General features: G+C 49.9%; 9 protein-coding genes across 9 annotated transcripts; 3 read left to right on the top strand and 6 right to left on the bottom strand.

The window, feature by feature from the left end:
* Positions 1–1,861: 1,861 nt before the first annotated feature.
* J7337_005758 (uncharacterized protein) lies at positions 1,862–2,922 on the top strand (the record flags this gene model as incomplete). Its single annotated transcript, XM_044823432.1, has 2 exons — positions 1,862–1,886; positions 1,940–2,922. 2 exons carry the CDS (start codon positions 1,862–1,864, stop codon positions 2,920–2,922), a joined length of 1,008 nt encoding a protein of 335 aa, XP_044681923.1.
* A 280-nt stretch (positions 2,923–3,202) lies between these two features.
* J7337_005757 (uncharacterized protein) lies at positions 3,203–4,314 on the bottom strand (the record flags this gene model as incomplete). The annotated part of the gene is made up of 3 exons (XM_044823431.1): positions 3,203–3,297; positions 3,353–4,022; positions 4,207–4,314. The coding sequence occupies 3 exons, from the start codon at positions 4,312–4,314 to the stop codon at positions 3,203–3,205; spliced, it is 873 nt and encodes a 290-aa protein (XP_044681922.1).
* A 1,073-nt stretch (positions 4,315–5,387) lies between these two features.
* J7337_005756 (uncharacterized protein) lies at positions 5,388–7,366 on the top strand (the record flags this gene model as incomplete). Its single annotated transcript, XM_044823430.1, has 4 exons — positions 5,388–5,425; positions 5,478–5,729; positions 5,776–7,212; positions 7,267–7,366. The coding sequence occupies 4 exons, from the start codon at positions 5,388–5,390 to the stop codon at positions 7,364–7,366; spliced, it is 1,827 nt and encodes a 608-aa protein (XP_044681921.1).
* Positions 7,367–7,671: 305 nt separating this feature from the next.
* On the bottom strand, positions 7,672–9,126 carry J7337_005755 (uncharacterized protein; the record flags this gene model as incomplete). The annotated part of the gene is made up of 3 exons (XM_044823429.1): positions 7,672–8,546; positions 8,608–8,769; positions 8,826–9,126. 3 exons carry the CDS (start codon positions 9,124–9,126, stop codon positions 7,672–7,674), a joined length of 1,338 nt encoding a protein of 445 aa, XP_044681920.1.
* Positions 9,127–10,341: 1,215 nt separating this feature from the next.
* On the top strand, positions 10,342–12,138 carry J7337_005754 (uncharacterized protein; the record flags this gene model as incomplete). Its single annotated transcript, XM_044823428.1, has 2 exons — positions 10,342–11,829; positions 11,881–12,138. 2 exons carry the CDS (start codon positions 10,342–10,344, stop codon positions 12,136–12,138), a joined length of 1,746 nt encoding a protein of 581 aa, XP_044681919.1.
* A 135-nt stretch (positions 12,139–12,273) lies between these two features.
* On the bottom strand, positions 12,274–13,546 carry J7337_005753 (uncharacterized protein; the record flags this gene model as incomplete). The annotated part of the gene is made up of 2 exons (XM_044823427.1): positions 12,274–13,151; positions 13,207–13,546. The coding sequence occupies 2 exons, from the start codon at positions 13,544–13,546 to the stop codon at positions 12,274–12,276; spliced, it is 1,218 nt and encodes a 405-aa protein (XP_044681918.1).
* A 539-nt stretch (positions 13,547–14,085) lies between these two features.
* On the bottom strand, positions 14,086–15,429 carry ILV2_1 (Acetolactate synthase, mitochondrial; the record flags this gene model as incomplete). The annotated part of the gene is made up of 3 exons (XM_044823426.1): positions 14,086–14,781; positions 14,843–15,153; positions 15,219–15,429. 3 exons carry the CDS (start codon positions 15,427–15,429, stop codon positions 14,086–14,088), a joined length of 1,218 nt encoding a protein of 405 aa, XP_044681917.1.
* A 1,514-nt stretch (positions 15,430–16,943) lies between these two features.
* On the bottom strand, positions 16,944–17,720 carry UBC12 (NEDD8-conjugating protein ubc12; the record flags this gene model as incomplete). The annotated part of the gene is made up of 4 exons (XM_044823425.1): positions 16,944–17,096; positions 17,189–17,478; positions 17,554–17,647; positions 17,700–17,720. 4 exons carry the CDS (start codon positions 17,718–17,720, stop codon positions 16,944–16,946), a joined length of 558 nt encoding a protein of 185 aa, XP_044681916.1.
* Positions 17,721–18,429: 709 nt separating this feature from the next.
* Positions 18,430–21,251, bottom strand: CHS1_1 (Chitin synthase, class 1; the record flags this gene model as incomplete). The annotated part of the gene is made up of 3 exons (XM_044823424.1): positions 18,430–18,567; positions 18,620–21,121; positions 21,183–21,251. 3 exons carry the CDS (start codon positions 21,249–21,251, stop codon positions 18,430–18,432), a joined length of 2,709 nt encoding a protein of 902 aa, XP_044681915.1.
* Between the last annotated feature and the right edge of the window lie 999 nt (positions 21,252–22,250).

Below are 22,250 nucleotides of genomic sequence, written 5' to 3'. Positions count from 1 at the left end.
TGGTCAACGACAAGCTTTCGGCCGCTTTCTAATCTAAGAAAGCTAGCGAGGCCAGGTTCTCTGATCGATGCGATCCGAGGCGTGTCCATGGAGGAATCGAAAGCTTGGCATACGATCAGTTCCTGTATCTTCAACAAAGCAGCGGATGTAGCCTATTGCTATGTATGCAGAATGTATGTAGGTTTGCTGACCCGAAACTCTGTTCGATCAAGCTGCCCGAGTCTTTGTCTACATTTCCCGAACGGTGTGCCAAGATTTTTCACCATCCCCTTACGTCTCTTCCCGCTCACACTCTCCAAGCAAGGCGCTGGATCTCCCGCAAGCCTCTCAAGCCCACTTCCAGTATCGAGTGAGACTGGTAAAGTTTCTGGCCACCCAAATCTGCTTGGCTCCATGATAATATTCGGAAAGGTATACCCGGACTTCATTTCCACCACTTGTCTTGGTCGTCAGATCATCCATGTCGGCTGCTGCATTACGGATACAACTACTTGAATTTATCCCACTGCAACGCTCGCTACGGTGGCTCGACCAGATTAGTGGTTTTGCATGTTGAAAATTTCGATTTGTGTTGATTTAGCACTTAAAAACAAACGCAAAGGCTGCATTGTTGTTTTGTTGATGTTGACGCGTATTATTCGCCTGATTTGTTTTGTATTACTGGCCCAGACAACCGGGCTGGAAGACCTCATTTGCTAGTTGGATCCACTCAGTAGTCGGCACTGAATTAGTCCATAGGTAGTTGATAGCACCCAAACGCGGACCGTCCAAATGGTGACTTCTAACTAACAGTAGTTTAATTGCACTCGATCGATAATTGGGCTTGCTAATTTGCCATCGCCGGGACTTTTGGCTTGGAATTGAAGTGCGGAAGAGGACCTACAGGCAGGTCGCTCTCCATGGCTTGTTAGCTGGTCTCTAGCTGTTGAACCACTATCGGATTATGCCCTGATGGTGGCTAACGGACTAGACGATATTGCCTACCGCCGAGATTCCGGATGGCATGACTGTCATGATGAGGTCTCGTTGCTGTACTGACAAATGCGTTGGTTTACTATCTAAGAGCGTATGTACCTTAGTCTCAAGGGAACCCGTCTCTGGTCGGTTCGGAGGTTGGAGTCGTGGGCTTGTCTCATAGAGAGGTTGTATGTATGAATGTTGGAAAAGAAATCGGGCTGGAAGGACTTATCCCTGTTCAACACGAGCATTGTCGCTTTCCATCTCGCTGCAAACATTTTGTTTGAAAGCCGTATCATGTTCGACTGGCCTCCTCATACTTTACCAATGTGTGCACACTATGTCGCTTGGTGGTGTAGATCCTCATGGACTGACTGACCGACTACTCCTACTAACAGTGAGAGCTCCTGCACAACAACAAAGTGTTTCTGTGGTTGACTTAAAGCATAAACCTTACAGACAGCATTGTCCGACCTCGGAACACCCTTTAGTTCAGTTCAACTCAAACATTTTGGATCAACATTTATTATACACTCAAGTTCCAATCGAGTTTGCTGCCAGCGGACCTACCAATCGTAGTTGACACATAACTCAGTGCCCAACACTCCCACCTGTGTCTGGTTACCGACGCAAAGATGTCTTAACGTTTATGTATTCAATTTACAATGGGCCGGCCCCTCTTATGGAGGCTTTCCCGGCCGAAAGTCAGGCGGAAACCAAACATCGTCTCCGGTGCTTCCATTGACGTCTTCAAAGTTGTATTAGTAATGTACGTCATTGCCTCGGTGCAGGCCATGCGAAATGCGGGCATTGTCTTCGACACGGAGCCTCTGACTTCATAGCTGAACATTCTTCCATCAAAATCAACTTTCAACAATCGAGACGCATTTTCGATACAGAAAACATGCCCGAGTACATCAAGGCAGTCGGTATGAAGCTAACATGCCAATTCAAGACTGTGACGATCAACTAATCCTCCCAGATATTCGTGGTGGCACTGGCGAGCGTGATGCCCTTTTTATCAACGCCGAAACACCCAAGCCTTTTGCTACTGACGGACAGGCGATTGTAAAGATTAAAGCTTTTGGTCTTAACCGCATGGATATCCTCCAGCGCCGAGGCTTTTACCCGCTGCCACCTCAAGCGCCTAAGACATTGGGAGTGGAATTCAGTGGCATCATTGAGTCTTTTGGACCTGGCGATCATGGTGCTTTCAAGGAAGGCGATGAGGTGTTTGGGCTAGCTTACGGTGGTGCGTATGCCGAGTACATCGCGGTCAGTACTCGCATGTTGCTGCACAAACCGGCTTCCATCGACTTCACCACGTGTGCTGGTATTCCCGAGGCTTGGATTACTGCAACTCAGGCGTTGCATCTTGTGCTTCGCTTCACGAAGGGCAAGTCAATCTTGTGGCACGCAGGAGCTTCAGGGGTGTCGGTCGCCGGCATCCAACTGTCGCGTATCGCTGGAGCCTCTGAAGTGTATGCCACAGCTGGATCTCAGGACAAGCTCGACTTTATCACTTCGAAGCTCGGTGCGACAGCTGCATTCAACTATAAAACGCAGGACTGGGCGGAGGAGATCAAGAAAGCTACCGGCGGCAAGGGTGTTGACTACATCGTGGACTTTGTTGGTGGAAACTACTTCCAGCAGAATCAGAATGTCGCTGCGCGTGACGGACGGATCGTGCTTTTGGGGACGTTGAGCGGTGCCAAGGTCCCCAATGCTGATATTTCTCAGATTTTGTACAAGCGACTTCGTATTGAGGGCAGCACTCTTCGAAGCCGCGACGAGGTTTACCAGGGCGAGCTACGGGACCGATTGGAGCAGTATCTACCAGACTTCGAGTCCGGTAAGCTCAAGATCTTTGTGGATGAGGTCTTTCCGTGGGAACAGATTCAAGAGGCTCACAAGCATATGGAAGATGCCAAGAATCTGGGTAAGATTATATGCACTATCTCGTGAGGTAGATGAGGTAGAGAATGATTTCAGGCTACAGTATGTAGCAATTAAATCTAGCCTAAAGAAATCGTCCGGAAAGACTTTCCGTTTGAACCCCAAAGCATGGATTTCAAACAGTTCACTAGTACATTGGTTGTGGAAACCTGTGACCTACCTTCTTCCACCCACCGTGAGAATCCCCATCACTTGCTTATATTCAACCAAATCAACAAAGACACAAACAAGAACCACTGTGGCGACCTGCACGCCACAGGTGAGAAAGAAAAAGGTATCATGGTAAAAATCAATGAGCCTTGAGCCAGTTGAGCATCTGGTCATAGGCTGTGGCCTGAGCATCCTTGATTGATGAATCTTGGTACTCGCCTACAACCGCGAATCCTAAAGAAATCATTAGCTGACTCATGAAAAAGACTAAAGTTCAAGGTGATCGTACCATGCGGAACTCCTGGATAAACCTGAACCTCATGCTCGACGTTGGCGTCAGACAAAGTATCTTCTCCCCCTATCCGAACGCTGTCGGGAAAGAGAGGGTCGTTTTCGACACAAACCAAGCTGAGAGGAACACTGACGTCCTTGAAATCATCGGGTATAACAGAAGCAGCATGTGCCAAAGCACCGGCCTTAATAAAAGGACCGTTCTTGACACCGCCGCTCTCTGCATCTCCTTCAGCGGTCTTCGTTTGTTTAGCAAGCAGAAGAACAAATCGTGCACCGACACAGTATCCAGCGGCATAGATGCCGTCGCCCTGTTTGATCGCATCCGCGTACTGCTCTCGCGCAGCATCAATGACTCTGTGCAGGATGGGCATTACCCTCTCATCTGTGACGCGGGCGAGCCACATGTCAATGAGGAATGACTTTGTAACTTCTACTGCCTTCATCTTGAACTGTTCGAGAATGGATGTGGAGTCGTCTGTAATAGCTGTGGCCCCAGGAGCTGTGTCGCCAGCGAAGAGGTCGGGCATGAGGACAAGATAGCCCTCCGAAGCAAACTTATCGGCCTGGATCTGGTTGTTGGTAGATTTGATTCCCGTACCGCCGGTCAGAAGGAGAAGGAGTCGTGAAGGCGCATGGGGGTAGTCGGTGGGTTTCGAAACGTAGATCTAAGTTAGGGAGGGTCAGCTAAGAGCTTGGGAAGCTTGCTGGGCGCGTACATCGACGTCGTTGAGCTTAATGATTTCACCTGTGGAGGACTGGCCCGAAGCTACAATTGTTAGCGATCTGCGATGATGTTGTTCTAGATGGTGCCGTACGAGTTGGTCTGTCAGAGACACAATGTTCGCCTACGACTGGAGCTTCACTAGCTGGAGCTGGAGCTTGGATATTGTCGCTGGCCACAGGGGTCTCCTGGGCGTCGCTCTCAGGGGCGCGAGTAGCATTATCTGCGTCGGCCATTCTTGTAGACTTCCCGAGTTCTATTTACCTGTCTTTGGCTGGGATAGTGAGTAAGTTGGTGGAACCGTACTGACTGAAAGACAATGAAAGAAGATGATGCTGCCTGTTGCACGTGGAGGGGCAACCTGACGTACGAGGTCCAGGCGGGAACTCAACGTCATGTTGGAGGGGTAACTGACTTACTTTAACATTACCTAGTAGGTAAGGGCACCTTAGATTATCATTTGCCTTGCTAGCAAGAAGTTCATACATGCTAAAAATAAAGCATATATCCCCAGAATAAACTTCTTCGAAGAAAAAAAGGGATAGCACGATAAAAGTCTTACACCTAAGGTACTGAGTCAATGCTGTTATTAGAATGCATGGGATTGTACCACGAAACTACTGCCTAAGGCCGGAGATCTCATGGCAAACGAGAAGCAAATGCTCTCCGGGCCCTTGACTTAGTAATTGTTGCTGGTGTGGATGTATGGTCTTATGCTACACTGAGGATTCAGAGATGGCATACATAATTCTTAGTCTCTCCGTTACTACCTAGGTAGGTGAGGAGGATTGGTTTTATCGTTGCCCGACCAAGAAAGCAATGGGTATTGGATGGGAACTTGGCATTGTGTCTTTTCTCCAAGGGGTGAATCAATAGTCCCTAAAAGGCCACAATATGTTCCTATGAGATATCTTTATCCCTACAGGATAAAATCCCCGCTAATGGGACGAAAGAACTGAGTTAGAAATAGAAACCCAAGGTCTTTATGAAGTAAAGTACTTTTTATGTAGAAATGAGTACCTTACCCAGGGACAGCCGGTACCTTAGCTCCTATCCGTACCTACTAAGGTACCTTAGGTTAGGTACCTTACCTTAGGCCCTTCACAGATCGCATGCCTAGGCGGTCTCCACTCCTTACGTAAACAACTACCCCACGATTGTTGCACCAGCGCGTTTCACTCAACGCGCTGAACGCGTCTTCCACACCTTCTCGTTAATGCACTTCCCTTCTCTCCTAGAACAAAACGAAGAGCTCCCTGTTTCAACAGCATACGCAACATACCCCAAAGACACGTAAAGCACATTAATCATGGACGCAGCTTCGGCACTATCTCGAGGCGCTCTTGAGTATGTTCTTATTACCTAACCTTCCCGTCGTTGCTCGCTAACTTTTGCTCAGCGTGATCTTCAATGATCCTGATAAAGCCAGCAAGCTCTTCCCGGTACCTGTTTTGCAATGTCTACAAGTTAAGCAGATGGCCCCTTCAGCTCAAGGGGGAGACCGATTTCGACTTGTGATGAGCGATGGGCAGCATTACGTTCAGACCATGCTTGCTACGCAGGCCAACCATGTCGTCCACGATAACAAGCTGGTTCGTGGTTGCATTGCCCGAATCAAGCAATACACACCCAATAACCTGAAGGGCAAGAAGTATGTGTCTTCCTAGATTTTATCAGACGGCCCTAATACTATGTAGCATTCTCGTCATTCTCGATATCGAAGTCATCGAATCTCTTGGCGTCCAAGAAAAGATTGGCGAGCCCTTTGCCGTCGACTCCAAGCCAGCGGCCCAGGAGGGTGCCATTGCTGGAGGTGACTTTTACGGCGTCAAGAAGGAGGAATCAAAGACACAGCCCCAGCAATTCCAACAGCAGCAACAACAGTCGATGCCCTCACGGCCTGCCAATCATGCTGGCAGTAACATCTATCCTATCGAGGGTCTGTCACCCTTCGCCCACAAGTGGACAATCAAGGCACGAGTTACCTCAAAATCAGATATCAAGACATGGCACAAGGCCACTGGCGAGGGAAAGCTTTTCAGTGTCAACCTGCTCGATGAGAGTGGTGAGATCAAGGCCACTGGCTTCAACGACCAGTGTGACGCTTTCTACGACCGCCTGCAGGAAGGCTCTGTCTACTACATCTCCACACCCTGCCGAGTTGCTTTAGCTAAGAAACAGTTTTCCAACCTTGCCAACGACTACGAGCTCACCTTCGAACGGGACACTGTTATCGAGAAGGCAGAGGATCAGACCAATGTTCCGCAGGTGAGGTTCAATTTCTGCTCCATCCAGGAACTCCAGAGTGTGGAGAAGGACAATACTGTCGATGTTATTGGTGTATTGAAGGAAGTTGGCGAGGTTGGAGATATTACATCCAAGAAGGATGGCCGACCATTCCAGAAGCGAGAATTAACACTTGTGGATGATACGGGCTTCTCCGTCCGTGTCACTATTTGGGGCAAGTCGGCCAACTCTTTCGATGCTCCTCCTGAATCAGTGGTTGCTTTTAAGGGCACGAAGGTGTCTGATTTCGGTGGCAAGAGTCTCAGTCTCCTCTCTTCTGGCACAATGGCCGTCGACCCCGATATTCCCGATGCCCATAGACTCAAGGGCTGGTACGACTCTGCTGGTCGCAATGACACGTTTGCCACCCACCAAAACATGGCGTCCATGGGCAATGCTACAGGGAGAAAAGAAGACCTCAAGACCATTTCACAGGTCAAGGATGAGAACCTTGGCGTGGATGATCAGGCTTACTACACTATCAAGGCGACTATTGTCTTCGTCAAGCAGGAGAACTTCTGCTACCCCGCTTGTCTATCTCAGGGCTGTAATAAGAAGGTTACACAAATGCCGGATGGCACCTGGCATTGCGAGAAATGCGCTATCTCTCACGAAAAGCCGGAATACCGGTACATCCTCTCCTTGAACGTTGCGGATCACACCAGTCATCAATGGCTGAGCTGTTTTGACGATTCTGGTCGACAGATCGTAGGACGAACTGCAGACGAAATGATGGAGCTCAAAGAAAATGATGATAACAAATTCATGGCCGCGTTTGAAGAGGCCAACTGCAAGAAGTTCACTTTCCGATGCAGGGCGAAGATGGACAACTTTGGCGAGGCTCAAAGGTAAGCAGGACGACCATGTTGATCATTAATCGAATACTAATACCGCTTTTGTAGGATACGCTACCAAGTGATGACTGTCACCCCCTTAGACTTCAAGTCTGAAGGCACCAAGCTTGATGAGTTAATCAAGCAGTACGAGAACAGCTCGCTATGATGTGCTTACGAATGCTCAACCTGGGATTATTGGAGTGCCGGCTGACTAAAATATGTGCTTCGGGGGATAAATCGAAACACTTTTTGCGAAGTCTGATTAGGATGGACTATTGCTATTGGGTCAATATTGGCACAACATAGAATAATGGCAAATGCAGTAGCACAAAGGAACGCTATAATTGTGTTGGAACCGTGACTTCAAGAGCCTGCTATTTTATAACTGTTAAACTTTACCCAACGCCTCCGTGATATGCCGTCGACTTTTTTCTTCTTCTTCTTTCTTCCTTTTTACAAGCAGTTGTCTACCTAGAGCGACAACTTCTCGTGCTTCCAGGGCTTCTTGCCTTCTCCGTCTCCATAGTCAGCAGTAGCCTGGTAGTCGCCTCTGATCTTGTACTTGTAAATAGTCAGTCCGTCAAGGCCGACTGGACCACGAGAGTGAATCTTGTTTGTGCTGATACCAACTTCGGTACCGAAACCGTAACGCATGCCGTCGGCAAGACGAGTAGCGGCATTCCAGTATACGCCAGCTGAGTCAATCTCGTTCATGAAACGTTCGGCTTCGGCAGAGTCAGAGCTCATGATAGCGTCGGTGTGGTGAGAGCCGTGGGTGTTGATGTGGTTTATGGCCTCGTCAATAGAGGAAACAGTCTTTACGCCAATGGTGAGAGATAGATGCTCAGTGTCATAATCTTGAGGGGTGGCATCTTGAACGCCTTCTAGTGAAAGAGAAGAAATGGCAACCTTGCTGGGCTCGTCGACTCGGAGGGAAACTCCCTTGGCCGCAAGGGCGGAAGCAACAGCAGGGAAGATGGTATTCAGAGCTGATTCCTGGACGAGAAGGGTCTCGACGGCGTTGCAGGCAGCAGGATAGCTGGTCTTGGAGTCCACAATAGCAGCAATGGCCTTTTCCTTATCGGCAGAGGCTGTCAAGTAGATGTGGCAGAGACCATCAGCGTGGCCAAGAACGGGAATCTTTGTGGACTCCTTGATGTAACGAACAAGTTCATTTGATCCGCGAGGAATGACAAGGTCAATATAGCGGTCCTGGGCGAGGAGCTGGGAGATGACGTCGCGAGTTGTGACGAGCTGGATGGCTGAGTTGGGGACCTTTGTGGTCTCAAGAGCTGATGAGATGACCTTTGAGATGGCCACGAAGGACTCTGTGGACTCTTTTCCGCCTGGAATAATGGTGAGCAAATAAGCCGATGTTGTGATATTGCGGATGAGTCATGACGTTACCCTTGAGAATGGCAGCATTTCCAGACTTGATAGCAAGAGAAGCGATGTTGGCGATGACTTCGGGACGGGCCTCGAAAATGATAAGGAGGACACCAATGGGACATGAGACGCGCTCCATGATGAGGTCATCGTCGAGCTTTGTCCTCATCTGAATCTGGCCAACTGAGATCGCATTAGTTCCACAAGTCTTATGGTCTTATGACAGTTGGATTACTTACTTGGGTCGTTCAGATCCCTCACATCCAAGATCCCCTTTAGCATATCCTCCCACTTTCCCTTCTTTCCGAGATCCAATCGCGATACAAGAGCCTGGCTAAGACCGCCCTCGTCGGCAGCCTTCCTTGCCAGCTCAAGATCCTTGGCGTTGGCTGCGAGGATCTCGTCTTTTGAGGCCGTCAAGGCAGCGTGGATGGCTTCAAGTGCATTGTTGCGCTCGCTGGCAGGGAGGGTTGCGAGAGTGAAAGATGCTGTCTTTGCGGCGCTAGCTGCAGCCTCGGGGGAGGCGTTTGTGAGAGACATTCTTCAGTGGCGAGATTGAGATTGAGATTGAGATTGAGAATGAGGTTGTAGTCACACAATGCGTTAAAGTGACTCAGGTGAGGTTGTGTTTAAACTGTGCCCCGCTGGTAGCTAGCTACCTTGCCTAGGTATGCACCCCGCCATTATGAGCCTCAACCGCCGTTACATGGTCTACCTACATTTAAAGGTTGAGTATAATTAAATAAGGTTTACGGTGTATTGTATCTAGAAACGAAATCTTAGCTGTTACCTACCCATGTTGTGACAATAGAATCTCTTTTGTCTGTATCTAAGGTACATGGCAGTAAATTGTTGCTTTCGAGGATACGCCCTGCGATATCGGCCATACCCAAACCTCTCTACCTACCTACTTATGTAAGGTATACCTAATTTCATGTACATAGGTACTTATTTTAAGGTCACCCTGATTTACGTCTTTTCGACCCCAACTGGCCTATTTTGCCGGACCGAGTGACTGCAACTCAATGTTCCACCGAAACGCTACTATTAAACGTCTTTTCGAATCACGAATTGTGATGTCTCATGGAAACGGGTGTGCTCATCCAGCATTGTCTGTTTTGGACTAACGATATAGTAGCTAAATTGTAGGCACCGTACTTATATAATGCGCCGTTGTCTAAAACTCAGATGATGTATCTCGATTCTACCTAGTTCACAAACCTCATATATTTCCGCGTCAAACACGATTCTCGTATATGTAACAATCAACAACAAACATCACCAACTCGCAGATTATCTCCGCGTTAACCCCACACAAACCCCATACAAGTATGTTGTTACCTACCTATCGTCGGCACCGTCTTCGGCGTCCCCCTCTTCGGTGTGGTCCCGCGGACAGTACCCCAGAGATAATAGAACTATTGGTCATAATCAGGACCGGAAGCAGGGTGGTTTGTGTTCCCTCGCAAAAGTCGGCATTGTCAGAAGTGCTAGGATGGGCGATTCCCTTATTATTCGTCTCCAAGGCGGAATCACTCTTCCGCACGTCACTGTCACTATCTATCCCTGGTCCTTTATTAATCCTTCCTTGCCAACAAGTGCTCCAATGGTTCTGAATATACTGCTATTCTATATCTGAATATCATACATATCATCTCGGAGTTGATCTTGAAAACCTCTTCTCCTTTCCGGCCCGATAACCGCAACCTTTTCGGCCGAGGCTTCTCCACATCTTCGGGGCCGGCCGCTGTGACAATGAAACCTACAGAGAAAAAGCAAGAAATTGATGATGAAAAGATCGATATTGAGCGAGAAGAAGAAGAAGACGGCCAACGCCCGGGAACTGCTGCATCGGGCTCCGTCAAATCAGAACATGATGTTCGAGATACCATTGAGCCAGTCGTGCTCGGTGAGCCCCTGGGACATATAGATACTCGACGATCTGCCAAGCGTGCTCAGTCCAGAGCGTCATCTGCACGGTCGAGGGCTCTTTCTGTTGTTCCGAGGCCCAAGAGGCGTGGTCTTTTTGCAAAACTGACATTGGTGCCTGAGATTGCGTATCCTCCTGATTACAAGAACTCGACGAAATGGTTTCTCACCGGTATCATAGCCTTAGCCACAGCTGCTGCACCTTTAGGCTCGACCATTGTCTATCGTAAGTCCCTGGGAAAATCATGGCTGCATCCAGAGTTGACAAGAATAGCTGCCCTTCCCGTTTTGGTGAAAGAGTTCGACACTTCTGAGACTGTCACCAACCTATCAGTCGCCTTGTATATGATATCCATGGCCATCTTCCCCCTATGGTGGTCCTCGTTCTCTGAAGAGTTCGGACGTCGGTCTATATATCTCATCTCTTTCACACTCTTCGTCGTATTCTCCGTCCTCTCTGCCATTAGCAAGAATATCACCATGCTTATCGTCTTCCGCATGTGCGCCGGTGGCGCTTCCGCAAGTGCTCACTCGACAGGTGCAGGCTCAATCGCTGATCTGTTTGAGGTGTTTGAGCGTGGCAAAGCTATGAGTCTGTTCTACCTTGGTCCATTGCTAGGGCCTCTGATAGCCCCTATCGTTGGTGGTGCGTTGACTCAGGAGATTGGGTGGCAAGCGACTATGTGGTTTCTCGCTATATATGGCCTCGTTGTCCTTTTAATGATTCTCTTCTTCCTCCCCGAGACGCTGCAACGAAAGCCTGGGACCACGTTGCCTACCACAGAGACTCAGGAACTCAGTCGAATGCGCACTATGGACTCGGCCAAGGTCAAGACCAAAAACTTCGCCAAATCTGCTCGACATTTCCTCGTTGATCCTCTGGGTGTTCTCCTCTATCTACGTTTTCCACCCGTCCTCATCACCGTGCTTCTTGCTGCCATTGCTTTTGGTTCCCTCTACGTTGTCAACATTGCTATCCAGCAGAAGTTTTCTCGCGACCCATACAACTTTGGCCAGCTTTCCATTGGTCTCATGTACATCCCCTCCGGTTTGGGTTACATCTGTGGATCGCTGTTTGGTGGTCGCTGGATCGACAAGATCATGGCTAGAGAAGCCCGTAAAGCTGGTCGTTATGATGAGAACGGGAAGCTGATATATCTTCCGGAAGACCGAATGAGAGAGAATGCCTGGGTAATGACGACCATTTATCCTCTGGCACTGCTCATGTTTGGCTGGGTGCTTCGTTACGGTTTGCACCCTGTAGTACCATGCCTCGCCCTATTCTTCTTTGGAATCTCATCCATGCTTGTCTTTGTAAGTCAACACCCTCCTATCTCGGGTTCACTAGCTAACCGGTTCCTACAGTCAGTTGCTACCACCATGCTCACAGAATTAATCCGTAAGCGTAGCTCCTCAGGCGTTGCCATCAATAACTTTGTTCGCAATACGCTTAGTTGTATTGGTGCCATTGTCGCAGCTCCATGGATTAACGCCATTAATGTCGGATGGGTTTTTACAATTCTCTGTATATGCTGTCTCATTATTAGCTACGTTAGTATCATCCTGCTGAGGAAGAACGCCACGAAGTGGAGGAAAACGATGGATGAAGCACTGGCCCAGTGAAGATCGCGACCAGGGATTAAAAAGCAATGCACTCACGATAAGTTGATGTGCGGAACTATGTATTTCATATACGATCAAGGAAATAAGAATGAGAACAATCACAATTTACGGTCCAGACTGCGTCTCTGTCTTGGTCTATAGACATGAAATCTTGCTACCTTCGAAGAGCTTACCAACAGCATCAAGGCCAATATTACCACCACTGAACACCAGTCCGAGGTCCCAACCCTCTTCGCCAGCTTCTCGCTCTACCATTGATCTGAATTCCTCATCAAACAGCGCCACAGCCAGCGGGACGCAAGCACTGGGCTCTACAACCAGTTTGAACCGCTCAAACACAAGCTTCATAGCCGCCAGTATCTCTTCCTCAGTGACGCTGTACATGCCCGATACCAAGCGGCGGCCATATATGACTGACCAAGGATGCTCACCCACTGGAGTACGTAGTCCATCGGCAACTGTTAGAGTCTTGACTGTTGTGATTCGTGTGCCCGACTCGAACCCACGCTTTGCATCGTCAGCACCCTCAAATGATGGCTCCGAGCCAAAAACTCGGATTCCAGTGCCTTCACAGCTCAGAGCAACACCCGAGAGCATACCACCGCCACCACAAGGAGTCATGATAGCGTCCAAGCCAAGTTTCTCCTTCTTGGTCCTCGGCGCCTCGTTGTCTCGCCCTGTAACCGGTGCCCGGAAAAGTCTCCTCTGCCCGTCGACGACGGCATCGGCAGTCATCAATTCGGAAACCTGCTGTTGGAATTCTAGTCCGAGGGTGCCTTGTCCAAGGAGAATATCCGGGTGGTCATAGGGCGGCACAAGTCGAGCTCCTGTCTCAGCGATAACTTTGGCGGCCATTGCTTCGCGTTCAATAGATGTGCTTCCGCTAAAGATAACACGAGCACCGTAGCCTTTTGTTCCAGCAATCTTTTTGGGGTTGGAGATCTCAGGCATGACAATATGGGCTTTGATGCCACTCTCTCGAGCCGCAAGAGCTAGTGCTTGAGCATGGTTTCCTGGAACAATCAATCAGCCATCATCGTCGGACGAAGCATGCATGTGACCCGTTACCGGAACTATGTGTCACGACTCCTTTCTCCTTGCCGCCTCCCTCTAGCCATCCTGGTTCTTTCTGCAGCCTCTCGATGGCATGAAAAGCACCTCTCGCTTTGAAAGCGCCAATACGTTGCATATTCTCGCATTTAAACCAGAGTCTTAGCACTGGCCGGGCCGGCGTTCTACCAGCATAGCGAGTCCCTTCGAGCTCCTCCGCTGTGCGAGGGGTTGAAGCTAGTTTCGTAATAGTCTGGTTGGTCAGGACGGGTGTAAAGTGGACATATGGGCTGATGAGTTTGTGAGCTTGGATGACTGACTCACGAGTCAATGGAGGAGTTGTTGAAAGATCAGCCATATTGATTGTGATAACAGTGAGTTGGGGTGGTTGGGTTCAAGGTATAAGTCTACGAGATGGACAGACTGTGGCCCTATCTGTGCTGCGCAGTCGAGGGTCTTAAGTATCACCAACTCTCTAGTCATGCTCCGGTTGTCGGCTACTCCCAGCTGCCTGTTTTAGCAACTGAATAACGTTACAATCTCATCGCCAAGCTGACGCTAGACGCTGCTTGTCATCTTTAAGGCGTGGGAAGGCAATAGAGGCCCAATGGATCATGTTCGAATGTCAAAGAACTAAATGTCGCCAGCGGATTGAAGCGATAGGGTTTATTTGCTTGCTTGCTTGTTTACAAGTTAACGTAAAATAAAAATGGTATTCGTTTTGGCTTCAAGCCTGATATCAACTTTTGGACCGATTTCAGATCCCCCTCCAGAGCCCAGGAAATTTTTTAAAAGTACAGACAGAAAGTTCATGTGGTTCATAAAAGCCGTTTCCTAGACATCCCATCCCATGCCCTATCTCCCGCTCACAAATTATCATTCAACATTAATAGCCGCTTACTTCTGGTTCTCGGGTCGGAGAGATCGGACGGCCTTGCCGGCGCGCCAGATCTCGAGATCACGGATCTCCTTCATCTCTGCCTCGTACTTCTCACGGTAGTCAGGCTGGCTGTTGTACTCGAGAGATCGCTTGGTCTCGGAACCATCCTTGACAGCGTCGTAGAGGGAGTTGAAGACGGGTTTCAAGGCGTCCTTGAACTTGGGGCTCCAGTCGATGGCACCACGACGGGCAGTGGTGGAGCAAGCCTCGTACATCCAGTCCATGCCGTTGGCACCGATAAGAGGGTAGAGAGACTGGGTAGCCTCCTCAACAGTCTCGTTGAAGGCCTCGCTGGGGCTGTGGCCGCGCTCGCGGAGGACTTCGTACTGAGCAAGGAACATGCCGTGGATACCACCCATGAGGCAGCCACGCTCACCGTAGAGATCGGAGTAGACCTCCTTCTCGAAGGTGGTCTTGTAGAGGTAGCCAGAGCCGATGGCGACACCAAGGGCAATGGCCTTCTCCTCGGCCTTGCCAGTGACATCCTGGTAGACGGCGAAAGAGGAGTTGATACCACGGCCCTCACGGAAGAGAGATCGTACGGTTCGGCCAGAGCCCTTGGGGGCGCAGAGGATGACATCGATGTTGGTGGGAACCTCAACCTTGGTGAGGTCCTTGAAGACGGGGGAGAAACCGTGGGAGAAGTAGAGGGTCTGCAAGATACATATGTTAGAGATGTGCCTGGACTGACAATGGGCGGGTAATTCGGCTTACCTTGCCCTCAACGAGTTGGGGCTTGATGGCGGGCCAGGTCTCGGACTGGGCAGCATCGGAGAGAAGGTTCATGACGATGGTACCACGAGAGATGGCCTCGTCAACGTCGAACAAGTTCTTGCCAGCAACCCAGCCATCCTGCTCAGCATCCTTCCAGGACTTTCCGTTCTTTCGGACACCAACGATGACGTTGAGGCCGTTGTCACGGAGGTTAAGACCCTGGCCGTGGCCCTGAGAGCCATAGCCAATGAGGGCCAGAGTGTCGTTCTTGAAGTACTCAAGAAGCTTCTCTTGGGGCCAATCGGCACGCTCTAGAGTACTAGTCAGTATTGGGTGTCCAATTGACCCAGCAGCCGCCATTGGAGATATAACTCACCATAGACGTCCTCCTTGTGGCCAGCAAAGTCAATGGTCTTGACACCACGGACCTGCTGCTGGACGGGGCCAGCGGCAACAGGTCGGGCAACGGCACCAACACGAGCAGCGGAGCGAGCGGCAGCAACGAAAGTTCGCTGCTGAACGCGGGGAGCAGAAGCCAGTTGGCGGGCAGGGCCACGGAGGGCCTTTGTGAAGTTGCGAGAAGCCATTGTGAGGATGTGAGGGGACAGTTTGGGAACTGAGGGGAGAGTGTCTGAGAGAGGATGAGGAGGAAGAAAAAGAGGGAAAGGCAATGGCGAGAGTAAAGATTAAGTAGGTTTAAGCTGTCCCTAATTTTCTCTCCAAGGGACATCGGTTGGAGGGGGGGGGGGACCGATTTCGGCTTGTACTGTGAGGTGGGGGCCCTATGCTGAGCAGCGGGGATGGGTCTGGGGCTATGTGGGTAGAGGCGACTTGACTCAGCGCGTATCGGAGTGAGGGGAAATGTGTACCGTGGACATTACCTGGGACCTGGAGAACTCTCTCACACCTTGAGTCACGTAAGTTTCGGCCAATTAGCGGTGACTTAATATTGTCCAACCACCAAAGCTCTCCGTGTGCGTTTCTGAATGCCGTCGGATTGCATATAGATCTGACCGCCAGAAGAAGAAGGCCCAAGATACAGCTACAGGCAGTAATGATACACTATGAAAAGCTCGCTCCTCTTCTTGCAGTCCAGTACAATCCATCAAAGATCTTGTCAAAATCAAAGCCCTAATTGACATCAATTGCGTGGCAAAATTGAACACTTCTCGCCCGCACCATCTCAAGCTATCCCAACTTGGAGCTAATGCTAATGCTTTGACGGGGTAACCCTCAAAAAGAAATGGGCCCTCTTGCTTTCGGAGTTCTGCTAGTCCCCCCGAACTCATAAGCCGCATATCGTCCGACCAACAACACCACGGCCGATTCAGGCGTCTTGTCCAATAGGGCCCTGCCGAACTCAGCATCACAACTCCATATCTATGAGCGGCAACAGCAGCTGCACCGCGCTCGGGGTCCTCTAGCTACATATCGGGGGCATATCACTTCCTCCGGTCGACATGTCAGGCAAGATAGTCTAGATCTGGCTCGATGTTGACTCCTCAAAACTCCACTTACTCCGGGTTGCGGACTCTTAGCACCTCGATGAGGCTCAATTCAGATTTCTAGACTCCACGTTATAGTCTATACTCCACGTGCGTAGACGGGACGGGACCATGAAGCAAACCAAGCAAGCCACGCCATGCTCTTCTTGAGCCGTTGATCTTACGTCGGCAGCCAGGGCAGCAAGATATCGCCAGCCAATAGAGTACCACTGAACGCGAGAAAGCGCCTCCAAACACTCCCTCTGCCTCAAAAAGGCAATACAGGCTAGGTGGTTAAAGTGAGCTTGTGATCATCTGTACCTGAGTAGGCATCGCAAGCTCAGCTCTCAGGTCGACTCGACCCCGCCTCCCAGGTCTCGCCATCGACTCACCTCTCGACCAAATCCGGTCACTATCAACAATCATGGAAGTTTGGAGATTGAAGGATTGCCTAATCAAGATCATGGGTTTATCAGACGCCACGCGATGCTCTTTGTTATCAAATGCTTGTCTGTCTCAAACACCCATTAAGTCGTTGTATCGTCCCAAAATCTTAACGGCCCATCCTTTCTGGTTTTCCATACCTGGGACTCCGTTTTATTTGTCTTATTCCAAATCTATTTCAGGACCCTGTCGTATGTCCTGCCCTTGACTACTCCACCACCCATAGCAGTCCTCACGTTGCGCTTGAATCCCTCTCGGTTGTTTCGTAGATCTTCAGCAGCCTCCTTGTTGAGCGGGTCCGATGCGTTGGGTTCGAGGAACAGGAACTGCAAACATATTAGTCACCAATCCACAATCATATGTACTTTGAATTTCACGTCTGAGTAACTCAAGACGCTTTTCTTTCCAGACTCCGTACCTGCAGGCCAACAATCACAGCATTCAAGTTCAGCACTGGCTTCCAGTCCTCTCGTAGAATGTTCAGGCAGACCTTTCCCTCAAGATCGATATTGGGATGGTAGATCTTTTCTCGGCATCGGACCTTGGGAGGCTCGTGGGGGAAATTCTGGTTTATGGTGAAATCGAAGGTAAAGCGGCTGCCTCGGTACATGCCCTCATCAGGGTCGATCGTGAGTACGAAGTTAAGGATGTCATCGGGGTCGGGGAACTCTGTCTTCATCGTTGATCCGAGGGAAAGTTCTGAAAGATCTGTCACAACATGTGTTAATCTCTTCATCCTAAACACACCGCTACAGGTCAAGGTCTGGGCAGGATGAAGCATACCTTTTTGCACGCGCAGCTGAGCTGCAGTCACCTTCTTCTTCTTACCACCCGTCGCCTGGCCCTCGGCGTTCTCTGCCTCCTTCTGCTCCTTTTTCTATATCACTGTCAGTGTCTAGCCAACTAGTGGTGGCCAGTAGATAACTCACCATCGACCATATCTTCAACATCGTGGATGTGGGGTGCCTAGGTTTGGGCTGTCGTTATGCGCTATGGAAAGATCCTTGATGAGATCACAAAAAAAGAAGTGTGAGAGCCCAGGCACGACAAAAACTCCCAAGCTGTAGGATAACGTAGGGCAAGCAGCACTGCAAGATTCTGAGAGATTGGTTGTGAATGCGCTGAACTCAGTTGCGAGCAGGGTCTAGTCGTGCGTAGTGGAAAAGGTGATGATGCTTGATAAGATAACACGGCGTAAGGCAGCCACAAGCCTGATCCTTGAACCCCACCGAAGTTTACGCGATAAGGTACCACCAGAATAACGAACGCATGATAGGTCGTGTGAGTGAGCATCCAAGGAGGTACCTAGGTAGCCAATAATGGAAGAAAAGGCAACATGGCAATATTAACTACCAAGAAAAAATCATATCATTCAAATGCGTCATAAACCCCCAGGGGCAGATGCCAATCTGAAAAAGACTAAATAGAGATGCATTTGCTCGTGCTCAGGTCTGGTCTGATTACCCTCACTTCCAATGTCCTCTTTTGTGGATGTCCCTCCATTAACTCAAATAGTCAAAACCCAGCGTACGTTACATAACAAAGGTATCCGGTACAAAAATCCAGTTTGTCTACTATGACAAGTGCCAGTACTTTCCCGTAATTGGCCTCTCCAGCAAGGTGGGTGTCGAATACAACGAGCGTAGGTACGCGCGAAGCTTATCGTCTCGAAAAGCAGCACATGATACCAGTCCTGCCCAGGAACCACAAGAAACCGGCAAAACGAACGAGCGAGAGCACGGCAGTAGCGTACAGAAGGAACTGGAAGTAATGCGCCTTGCGATCTGTGGCAGGTTCCTATTAAATTGTTAGTATTGACCACATACCGCATAGCATCGGGAAAACTTACACCCCATCCGAGGTTATCAAACTTGTCGCTGGTAATGCAGACAATGAGGAGAATGTTTCCGAACAACCAGGTGACGACGAGTCCTGTTCGGAAAGACTTGTAGCCATCCTCAACGTCGGCCTTCTCAACCTCTTCCACCTCCTTGAAGGGAGCAAGAGCTCGGCGGACAGTCTGCTCGAATTGGCTGTCGATATCCTCCTGCTCCTTCTCAACTTCCTCGACAACAACCTCGTTCTTCTCGCCCTTGGTGATGTGGGCAGAGGGAAGTGCCTCAGCCTTGTCTGAACCCTTAGTACCCCAGGAGACATCGTGCCAGTTGTTGAAGGCATAAACCATGAGAATGTTGATGTAAGTCGACATGAGAAGTAGATAGTAGGGGAAGGAGTGGAACATGTGCCAGGGATCGAGGTACATGAACGAGGCAAGAAAATTGAGACCATAGATGGTGATAAGGGCGACCAAAATAACACCTCCAGCGCTTGAACCGCCAAAAAAACTATCAAGGAAAGCGTCGGTCGAGGCGAACGAGATCTGGTCTCCAATGGGCGTGTCAAAAGCACGAACAACCAGATAGGCTGAGAGGACCAAGATGTAACCCTGAATGAGACTGAAGACCATGAAGGAAGCGATGTATGTGAACTTGGAGCCCTTGGGCCTGTTACCAAGAGCCAGAATGAACTGGAGCATGACAAAGGCTAAGTAGAGGTACTGAAGCAGGGCATTGACGACAGGTGTACCCGTGTCGCCGAATGGCCATGCGTGGTAACCGGACGCAGGCTTGGGAGTACCCACAAGATCCATGATAACGGATGTTGTAAGCCAATAAGAACCAAGAGAGAACCATGCGAAGAGAGTGTTGAGAGTGGTGTAGATGAGTTGAATGTGGAGGAAGAACATGCGGATGATGTTATGACCCGACTTGTACATTCGTCCGAAATGCATCAGTGAGTATAGTGTGGCAGCGAATGAACCGTTGAGCCATCGTCGACGTTGACTAATGAATTCAGCTGCACCTTCGGGCACATCGGTTTCACCCTTGGCAGCCTTGATATAGGACAAGTGCCACTTCTGGCCAGCCTTGGCGACCAGCTCAAAACAAAGAATACGATCCTCGGCCAAGAACATGTTCTTCTTGAAAATGTTCATACCATCGATACCCTTCTTACCAAGCATCTTAGACAAGGTATGATCACCATGGAAATACTGTTCTAGCGGGCGGCCCATGATGGCTCGGAATCGGTAGGCTGAGAAAGCACCAGGCAAGACAGAGACATAACCAAACGAAGACTCAAGAGGCTTGTCCAGAATGTTTGAAATCTTGTACTCAAAGTTCTGGACGGCAACGAGGGGGTTGAACAGCTTCTTCCCCCCTTTACCCAACATAGCGTGAATTTCACCACAAGCACCTCCCAGGTCCTTATCGTTGTAGAAACCCTCCCAAAGAGCAAGGAGAGATCGGGGACTGGGCTTGGTACCTGCATCGAGCAGGATACATACCTCAGGATTCAAGATACGGCCAAAGGCGTTGAATAACCATCGGTGCGAGTTAATCTTCTTGGTGTTCTTTTGCTTCAAACAGAAGATCATCTGAACTGGTGGCAAGTTCTGTGTGCCTTCGTTTGTGGGTCGAATAAGCTGCTGGTTGGGCGTGACGGAAAGCTGGCTGGTGTATTCGAAGATGTGGGCAACCGTCTCCTTGCCGTCGACATCCTTCTTGATAACACCGTCCTGGTACACGCCGACAGTGGCAAGGACATCCAGGGTGTTCTTGTCAGCCTTGTCGATACCATCGAAAACCAAGCATACAACGATCTTCTGCCAAGCTGGACCGCCCTTGTTCCAAAAGGTCGACTTCTTCAGGTTGACGATGTCGCGGATGTTCTGCATGGTGTGATGCAGTGTTCGTGCGAGAAGAACTTTGTCTTCGTTATAGTATGTAATGGCGATCAGCAACTCAGTGTGTCGGTTGTACATGCGAGGTCGCAAATCGTAACCGTTCTTGAGAGTGAAGTCGTTGGGATCACAGGTGGCAGCGGTATATCGCATCTTATGGAACTCTTCGGTACCACTCTCAGCGTCGCGATACTGGGGCTGGACAGCATTCTTGATCGCACTGGGAACAGGGTAATCAATGCTCAGAACTGAACCCTGAACCAGCTTAATCTTTCGGGTTTTCGAGCGGCCAAGACCACCGCCCATCTGAGGCTGCTGCTGTCGCTCAACCCAGCTGTCTTCGGGGTCGAAGGCAGAGTCGGGGCGAGGGAAAGGGGCAGCAGCGTCAAGGTTACCAAACTGACCAAAGCTGCCTCCATCACCGTATCCAGTAGGTCCCTGGCCAGGCATGGTTGACGAGGCTCCAGGGGCATAGGACTCAGTGAGACTGTAAGCAGAGACGGGGCGATCGGGGGGAGTGCGGGCGCCAAGTCGATCTTGGTCGTAACCTGAGTTCAAGAGACCGCGGCCCTGCTCCTCGTCGTTCTCTTGAGGGGGGAGGTGATACTGCTAGAGAAGAATTAGTCCTTGTCGTTCAGCATTAAGCTATGGACAAAGAATGTGCACTCACGCTTCCGCCAGCAGGAAGGTCCTGCAAAGCATGTCCTCCATACTCCTGATCACGGCCATTGTACGCCATGATGAATAGTTATGCTCCCGTAGGCGCTCAGCACTGTTGGGATTCTAGTCGATGGGCTTCGGATAAAATGATGCGCGATAGCGATAGCGGTGCGAAGTGAAGAAGGTGTTGTGAGTTTTTCTCTAGTCGAGATAGGAGCTGAAACAGGAGGAAGGAAATGCGAATGGTGGTCACGGGTAGCCACCTAATTGAATAGCAGTGGTAGTTTAGTAGCTCTAGTACCTTAGGTTGGCCCCAGCAACAGTCAACAGATAGTAGGAAACTTGAGGCGCCAGCCTCAAAAGAATGGTGATAGTTGGAGCGGGGGGAAAGGATAAGGAGGATGAAGATGAGGATAGGAGGGAAGAGGGATAATGAAGGCAAAGAAGAAGGCTAGTGGCAGGGTTTATTTTTCTCCTCTCTTCAAGAAAATGTTTTGATGAAAGGCCCTGGGAACGAATCTCGTTTTGCTCCACGACTGGGCTCACAGCTTGAGAAAGAGAGGTAAGAATAGGGGACTCATCTCGCGCTAAGCCTGCTGAGCCACTCCACTCCGCCATAAGTTGGTACTTGGGGGGGCGAGGATCCATCCCATCTCCAGCTGCCATCCCTGTCAAGAATCAGATACCCGCCCTCTAAGAAACGAGAATCTGACTGCAGTGCGTTCTGGGCTGGTGAGTTCCCTGATGGCGATTCACAGTTGTTGACGACTAACGCGCAGATATCCCTTGACCTGGCTGAGCGTTGAGACGGGCACGCCGTCAAGCGTTACTGGTTTTTCGCACGTTGAAGCATCTCCCACGGGCAGGGCAGACTCAAGAGGCTTGCGGCTGTAAACCATCGAGAGATCTACAATCTACACTGTACGAATACCTAGATGTGTAACGTACGTACAGTTACGCTAGATCGTCTCGTCAGCATTGATCCCAAAACCAGCCAGCATTTCAGGGCGGAGAAGGCGGCTGGTCTTCATTCAACTTTCATAGCGAAGACTTCAGCCACCGCAATATCTGCATTCGC

This window comes from Fusarium musae, chromosome 4, assembly GCF_019915245.1.
Source record: "Fusarium musae strain F31 chromosome 4, whole genome shotgun sequence".
NCBI classification, from domain to species: Eukaryota; Fungi; Ascomycota; class Sordariomycetes; order Hypocreales; family Nectriaceae; genus Fusarium; species Fusarium musae.
This window is presented reverse-complemented; position numbering and strand designations above follow the sequence as displayed.